The sequence below is a fragment of the Macrobrachium nipponense genome, chromosome 21 (assembly GCF_015104395.2).
Source record: "Macrobrachium nipponense isolate FS-2020 chromosome 21, ASM1510439v2, whole genome shotgun sequence".
Taxonomy (NCBI): domain Eukaryota; kingdom Metazoa; phylum Arthropoda; class Malacostraca; order Decapoda; family Palaemonidae; genus Macrobrachium; species Macrobrachium nipponense.
In genome coordinates this window covers 42,048,618-42,056,879 of record NC_087212.1, presented here as the reverse complement: position 1 = coordinate 42,056,879, position 8,262 = coordinate 42,048,618, and the positions used below count along the sequence as shown (strand labels likewise).

Sequence of the window (8,262 nt, the reverse complement as noted above, 5' to 3'; positions counted from 1 at the left end):
GCCTGCACTTTCCAGTTGTACCTTGGCTCAGCTTGCAGGTTCAGGTGGCACAGATGAGGCAGAAGCACCTGCTAGTGAGGATGCACTGTTATTGGCTACAGACCTTACTTGCTAAAACAAGATGAGGTTGTGAAGTGCTGGCCACACAAGGGGTGGGATCCTGTTAGGCCTGCACTTCCCAGCTGCCCTTTGGCTCAGCTTGCAGGTTCAGCAGCCACAATTTGGCACAGGTAAAGCACAAGCACCTGGTAGCAAGGGTGTTCAGTGATTGGCTGTTGACCTTGCAGGTCAGACCAAAGGAAGACAGTGGAGTACATGTTGCACAGATGGGGTGGGGGATCTCAGGCCACAGGGTGGGGGGACCCTGTGGGGATCCTCTGCAAACCCTGTACACCTTGCACTCAGCTGCCAAACCCTGGTTTGGCCTGCGAGGTTATCAGCCAATCACGGAATGCCCGCACTGCCAATTGCATGTGCATCACTGGTGTCACTTGTTCTTTAAACTTCTGCTTGCCTCTGTATCAGGACCACTATCCTTGTCCATGTGCTGCCTCAGAAGCTGGAACCTTTTCACCTGTACCACAAATTCCTAGTCTCTTCCAGGTCATGAGCACCTGTCCAGAATCAGCAGCCATCACATGGTATAGGTGGCACCAGTGAGGCACAAGCACCTGATAGCAAGGGTGCTCAGTGATTGTTTGTTGACCATGCAGGTCAGACCAAGGTAAGGCAGAGGAATGCATGTCGCACAAGGTTGGGGGAAGCACAGGTGGGGGGGGAAGCTCTCGCCACAGGGGTGGGGGACCCCGTGGCGATCCTGTGCAAACCCTGTACAACATGCACTCGGCTACCGAACCCTGGTTTGGCCTGCAAGGTCAGCAGACAATCACGGAATGCCCGTACTGCCAAGAGCATGTGCCTCACTGGTGTCACAAATACTACAAAGTTCTGCTTTCTTCTGGATCAGGAGCATTCTTTTATCCTCATGCTGCCTCAGAAGCAGGAACCTCTTCATTATGCCACAAAGTCCTGGTCTCCTCCAGATCAGGAGCACTCTTCTATCTATATGGTGGCTCAGAAACAGGTGTCTTCATATCTTTCCATCCCTCACTACTGGTTTTTACTAGAATTCTGAGCCATTTCGTCAGGAGACTTTTCATCTCTGTGCAGAATGTCCTCCACGATGTCGGTTACATCCAACCATTGCTTTTTTAAATATCCTCTATTCTCATTCTGGGCACAGCAGAACTCCTGGTTAGTTTCTTGGCCACAGTCTTGGCTTCCAATATCTTGTTTTTCATCTCCAATTACTGTGTTTTCTTGCTCCTCCCTCAAAATGCGTTGTAACTTGAAATCCCTTCGAGCAATATTGTTGAGAAGTCCCATCAACATGTATTTATCTTGCATTCTTAAGGCTTCTTCCTGCATCATTTGGTGTTCCCTGGCACATTTTTCTACCTTTTCCTTACTTTCTTCTAACTTTCTACATGTCTCCTGTAATAATTCACATTCTTTTGTTAACTCCTGGTATTTTTGTAGATTCTGCCTCTCAGTTTTTTGCAAGTGGTGGAGCTGTCCTTTTGCACAGTTCAGCTCGCTTTTCAGTGTTTCTTCATTGCTTGCAGCAATTACCAGGTTATTCTGCAGATGCACCAACTCTTCTTGCAAGTGGCCATTCTCCTCTTGCAGGCTCTTTCGTTCTTGCTCCTTCTCTTGTAATATCTCCTGAATACTTATTCTCAAGAGAATTATTTCCTTTTCCTTATCTTTCAATAGCTCTGTCTCTCTATTGAGGAGAATTTCCAGCTCGTTTTCTCGGATGGATAACGTCTCGTGTTCGCTCTCCTTCTTCTGCAACTTTTCTCGCAGTTCTTGCTCCTCTTGACGAAGCTTCTCAATCTGCCTGTTCTTTTCCTGCATCAAAAGACCTGTCTCCAGAATTGAATCTTCGGCCTTTTTCAAGGAGAGCTGTAATTTTTGCTCCATGACTGTTTTTGCATCCTGCTCCTCATCCAATAACTTTTCTATATCTGCAACACAACTTAATGTTTCGCCTAATTGTTCTCTCAAAATCTCTTGCTCCTCCTTTAGTTCTTTCTCCTTAGCCAACATATCTCTGATCTGACGGTCCCTGCTCTCAGTCATTTTCTCATAGAGATTTGTGATGTATGTTTTTTCCTCTTCTTCTTTTTTCAAGGCCCTCTCCAATTCCTCCAGGTTATTATGAGCTTCGTGGATCTGAAGGTTCATGTTCTCTATCTTGTTGGAAAAAGTATTTTTTAACTCTTCTATTTCGCATTCCTTTCCCTCTAACTTTTCCAACAAATCTTGGATCTGACTATCTCTGTTGTCAGTCTGTATTAGAAGCTCTTCTAACCTTCCTTCCAAATGCTCATTTTCGAGCTTCATTTTCCATACCTTAGCCAACAAACCTTGTATTTCAGCATCCTTGAGGTCCATCTGATTGAAATACTCGCTCTCCAACTTATTTCTTTCCTCTTCATTTTTTTCTAACAGCTTTTCCTTATTCTCCAATTTACTTAGAGCCTCTCTTAGCTTTTCTTTCAGAAGCTCATGTTCATTTTTTAATTTCTCCTCATTGGCCATCAAATCTTGAATAAGTTCTTCTTGGCGCTCCACCAGTATTTCATGCCAATGGATTAACGTGGACTTAAAAGTTTCCTTTTCTTGTAAACGCCATTTCATATCCTCACTGTGGTTGGCTGCATCTCTTAATTTATCTCCCAAACATTCACGATCTTCCTTCATCTTATCCTTCTCAGTCAACAGTCCTTGGATCTGTTCTTCATGGAGATTTACCAACTCTATCTTTTCAGCTTCTTTTTCTTTCAGAACAGCTTCTTTTTCTTTCAGAAGACTTTCCATTTCGTCTTCTTTTTCTTTTAAGAGACTTTCCATATCATCCATGTTGTTGGCTGCTTCTCTTAATTTCTCTTCCAAATGTTTGCGATCTTCTTTCAGTTTCTCGTTCTCCGCCATTAGATCTTGGATGTGAGCATTCTTGCCATTCATCTGCATGACGACGTTTACAGCTTCTTCACCTTTTTCCTTCAGAAACCTTTCAAGAAGTTCAATGGCTCCGACGGCATTTCTTAAACCCTTTCGCAAACGTTGGTTCTCTTCCTGCAGCTTTTCCCCGTCAGTCGTTTTGGCCAAGAGTTCTTCCGTGAGATCTGCGAGTTGCTCCTCGAGAACCACGACTTCCTCCTTGAGATCCAAGACTTCCTCCTGGAGATCCAAGACTTCGTCCTCGAGATCCAAGACTTCGTCCTCGAGATCCTCGACTTGGTCCTCGAGATCTTCAACTTCGTCCTCGAGATCCAAGACTTCGTCCTCGAGATCCTCGGCTTCCTCATCGAGATCCACAATTTCGTCCTCGAGAACCAAGACTTCGTCCTCGAGAACCAAGACTTCGTTCTCGAGTTCCAAGACTTCGTCCTCGAGATCCTCGATTTCCTCCTCGAGATCCAAGACTTCCGTGACAGTGCAGTAATGTGTCTCCTTCCGTGGATTGTCCAGTTGTTCCTGTAGGTCGTTCAGGGTCTTCTTATGACGTCGGTGATTCCTCCAGGCAGCAAAAGCGAGTCCAGAAACGACAGCAATTCCAGAGACGGCCGCAACACTAGGACAGAACGTCCAACAGCCGCCAACATTGGAAGTCGTGACAACGTGCTCGCTTTTGGCTTCCTGTATGAGATATAATCCGAGATCGGGAGACGGTCCAGCATCAACACGGTCGTACCCGGTATCCAGAGTCGGTCCACTATTAACAATATATCCGATGTCGTGAATCGGTCCAAAATTAGCAAAGTATGTCTGGCATCGCAGCGCTATAAAGCAAGCCAGTATCCTGATCACTAGTAGCACCGTGGTGAAATCAAATAAATATTCAAAGGTATTCACTAACATGATTAACTTTGTATAGGCAGAGTGAAGGCGCGTGACGTAAGGTTAGTTGTAGGATCAGCCACAGGATGCAGAGGAGGACAAAGAGATTTCGGGAACTCCAGACAAGAGATTCTCGGGACTCCAGAATCTCAAGGGGCTCCAGGAGCCACAAGGATCTGTTCCTGAGGATTGTGGAGGCCTTCCTTCCTTCATCTTCTTTTCTCTCTCTCTTCTTGTTAGGATTCTTCGACACTTATATCGAATGTCAAAGTTTTTGTTCAACCAAGAAGAAATTTTTCCTTTCAATCCACCAGATTTTTTGTTTTTTGTTTTCACTTATACTGAAAAATATCCCTGCATCTTTCGATGATACAATTCATCTTATGAACGGATAATTGAATGGAGTTTGATAATATCTCTCTCTCTCTCTCTCTCTCTCTCGTCTCTCTCAGTCTCCGTCTCTCCTTCTCTCTCTCCTCTCTCTCTCTCGCTCTCTCACTCCTCTCTCTCTCTCTCTCTCTCTCTCTCTCTTTTACACACGCACACATACATACAATCATATATTATATATATATATATAATATATATATATATATATATATATATATATATATATATCTATATATCATATATTTTATGTATCATATATATATATACACATATATTTATGTAATCATATAAATTAAATTATATATTATATTAATATAAAATATATATACATATATCTATATATAATTTATACTATCTCTATCTATATATAGATTATATATATGAGATATATGTATATATATATATATCTAGATAATATCTATATATATTACATATGTATGTATGGAGTTTATATATGTATATATGCAGATATCTATGAATATATATATATATATATATATATAAGTAGGATTAATATATATATATGTATATATAATATATATATATATACTATATATATATATATACATATATATATATATTTTATATATATATATATATATATATACAAGCAAAAGTATGGTGGATTTTGTCCAACATTACTCCAGCTATGTGAAATTACTCAGAAACCTCTATAATATATGTTATTACAACATTTTCGTTAGCTGCTGAGGACCAGTTAGGGAGTAGAATTCAAAGTATATATATATATTATATATATATATACATATATATATATATATATATATATATATATATATAATATATACATACATATATATATATATATGTATATATATATATATATATATATATATATATATATATATATGCATATATATATATATATGTGTATTATATATGCATAAAAGATGACTAGCAAAATATGTAATGACATAAATTACAAAGTGAGATAAATAAACTATGAAATGGAAATCATGTTAACCTTCGCGGCGAAAAAAGGTAACGGTTATATATATATATATATCTATATATATAATATATATATATATATATTATATATATAATATATATATTTATATATATATATAGATATATATAATAATATTATAATATATATATTATATAGTATCTAATATATATATATAGCAAAGTTAAACACTGTATCCGTGTTCTAATATGTTGTAGGAAGCCCACTAAAATTTGGAAAAACTTGAAAGTTTTTTATTTAAGCTTTCAGAGAGTACATTCTCTCCTTCTTTCAGAAAGAGAAATAAAAGTTACATAAAATGAAAACAACGGTCAAGGTAAAAGAAATAACATACAAGCATATGGTTGTATCAGAATAACTGCCCTACGGTGGTTTGCCAATCTTGTTTAACAACTTAGCTACACTAACAACATGCTATGTCATAATTGCATTACAGAAAAGGTCCAGTTTAAAATTACTTTTATATATATTTATAGCGTCAACATTTTGGATTAAAATAGATTCTAAAAGTTTTCTTTTTTCAGTGTTATTAGCAACCTTTATGTTTTTCATTTTGTCTAGGTTAACCATAGGATTTTTACTTTGTCTATGTTGAAACAGGGCGTTGTTTTCATCACCTTTCCTTAATGATTCATTTTAGTGGGCTTCCTGCAATATATATATATATATATATATATATATATATATATATATATATATATATATATATATATATATGTGTGTGTGTATAGTATATAGTATAATATAGTATATATATATATATATATACTATATATATATAATATTATATATATATATATATATAGATATAATATTATATATATATATATATATATATTATCTATATATATATATATATATATATATTATATATATATATATTTTATATATATATATATTATATATATCGTTGGCGAAAAATATAACAAGGATACTTATCAAAGTTTTGAACCCTAGCTCCTTATGATCTAATAGGATATCTTGTCCAAGAAACTAAGGCAAGAAGAAGCTGGCACGAAAATGATGAATCCAAAATTCAGTTCACAGCACGAGAGCATTTTAATGTTTCCAACAATTGAGCAATCAATAAGACTAACAAGTGGTAACATTAGGATACAGACCTTTATCGCCAATTGTGATCTAATTGTTAATACGAAACGAAATACTACAGTAATAGGTATTAATTATAACATTTATAAAACTTTTCTAATTTTATATATTTAATTTACAGGTAAGAGAATCGTGGAAACAGATAAAAAACAGATAATGAGCTGAATATTGACTATACACCGCATGCTTAAAAAAAAAGTCAATATGATTTATACATATTTTCAAATATACACGCATAAATACATACGTCAGGTTACGCATATACATGGACCACGGGTCATACACAAAATGACACAATTATCATATTTCTCATCAGCGACACATTGATGCTTCGAGAAGTATCCATTTGGGGAGGCGTTTCATCCTTATACTGAGGTTCGGGAAAGACATCGCCAAGTTTCCTTGTTATAATGTTACGCCGTAAGTTGTAAGGATGCAGCTAGTTTTAAATCGTGATCCTCCAGTTAAAGATGATGGTTCATAGGGGAATGAATATCCTTTTTTTAAATTAAAGGGAACGTATGGTGAATTTTTTCACATTTGACAATTTAATCTGTGACTCTTATGTTTCCAATATTTTCTAACCACTTTTGGGGGTTTGTGCCGTCGGTGCACTGGACGTGGTGCACTGTAGGCAATAGTAAAGGATATTTTTTCATAATTGACAAATCAAGATCACGAGAAAGTGATGATAGCAAATAATTTAGTTAATCTTTACGTCTCTTCTGAGCGGTGGGTCTTATGTACTGATCACAAGGGAGTGTTATTCACAGGGGAAGGGGGCCGGGGGGTTGGTCTTCTTTACTTTTGATGGAGGGAAGTGTTTAGGAGGGTGGGGAGGTTGTTGGAGGTTGCCGTGACAAACAGCACTTGCATTTTTCTTCCCCAAGCCAGAGGCTTTCATCTTAAAGGATATTGCTCTCTCTCTCTCTCTCTCTCTCTCTCTCTCTCTCACCTCTCTCTCTCTCTCTCTTTTAACTTGGTACTTGAATGAAACAACCTTTTCAAGTGTTTCTTTCGCATCAAGAAAACGAGACTCTCTCTCTCTCTCTCTCTCTTATTTTTTTCACTCTGTACTTGACTGAAACAACCTTTGCAATAGTTCTTTCCTGCATCATCTCAAAAGGGGGGGGTGGGGGTGGGGGGGTGGGGGGGTGTGGTGGGGGGGGGGGAAGGAAAGGGTGGACTTGACCCTCTTTTTTCTCCCAGGAAAGCTTTGGGTAATGCTGTGTGCAATTCTGAGGGGGGTGTGTGTTTATTGTTTACCACAAAATTTCCCTGTCCGTCTCACATGCAGAAAAGGATGGGGAGAGAGAGAGAGAGAGAGAGAGATCTATAATTTATTTCTGACCCATTTGAGATATCGATTCAATATATATGGAATTATGAAAATAAGTTGGTAACAACCAGACTTCCTGTTTTTTGCTTTATTTTATTTATTACGTAGCATACTGGTATGTTGTTTTATCAAGTAATATTCTTTCACACTAAGATGAATTGCAAATGCTGTAGCCATGTGGGACTGTAGTTAATAGCAATATGGCCATTCATAATTCATTGCTGTCCACAACTTCAGGTCAGTCGTTACTTGGTGTTCCGAGAGGGCTGTCAGGGGAATAATCATTTTGCAAATATATCCGGGAAGTATTGATTGCAGTGCCATATATACGTGTATATATATATATATATATATATATATATATATATATATATATATATATATATATATATATATATATGTGTGGGGGTGGGGCTGGGAGGGAGCGGGATACATATATTCACGGAAAAAATGAATTCGGAGCTTCTAGAAAAAGGGTGGTATTAAAAAGAAAAAGAAACAGAGATTCATACGTATTGTGAAT

The 8,262-nt window shown here is 37.4% G+C and overlaps 1 protein-coding gene across 1 annotated transcript; it reads right to left on the bottom strand.

The window, feature by feature from the left end:
- Positions 1-1,110: 1,110 nt before the first annotated feature.
- On the bottom strand, positions 1,111-3,930 carry LOC135197464 (golgin subfamily A member 6-like protein 24). The gene has a single exon (XM_064224530.1). It carries the CDS (start codon positions 3,928-3,930, stop codon positions 1,111-1,113), a length of 2,820 nt encoding a protein of 939 aa, XP_064080600.1.
- Between the last annotated feature and the right edge of the window lie 4,332 nt (positions 3,931-8,262).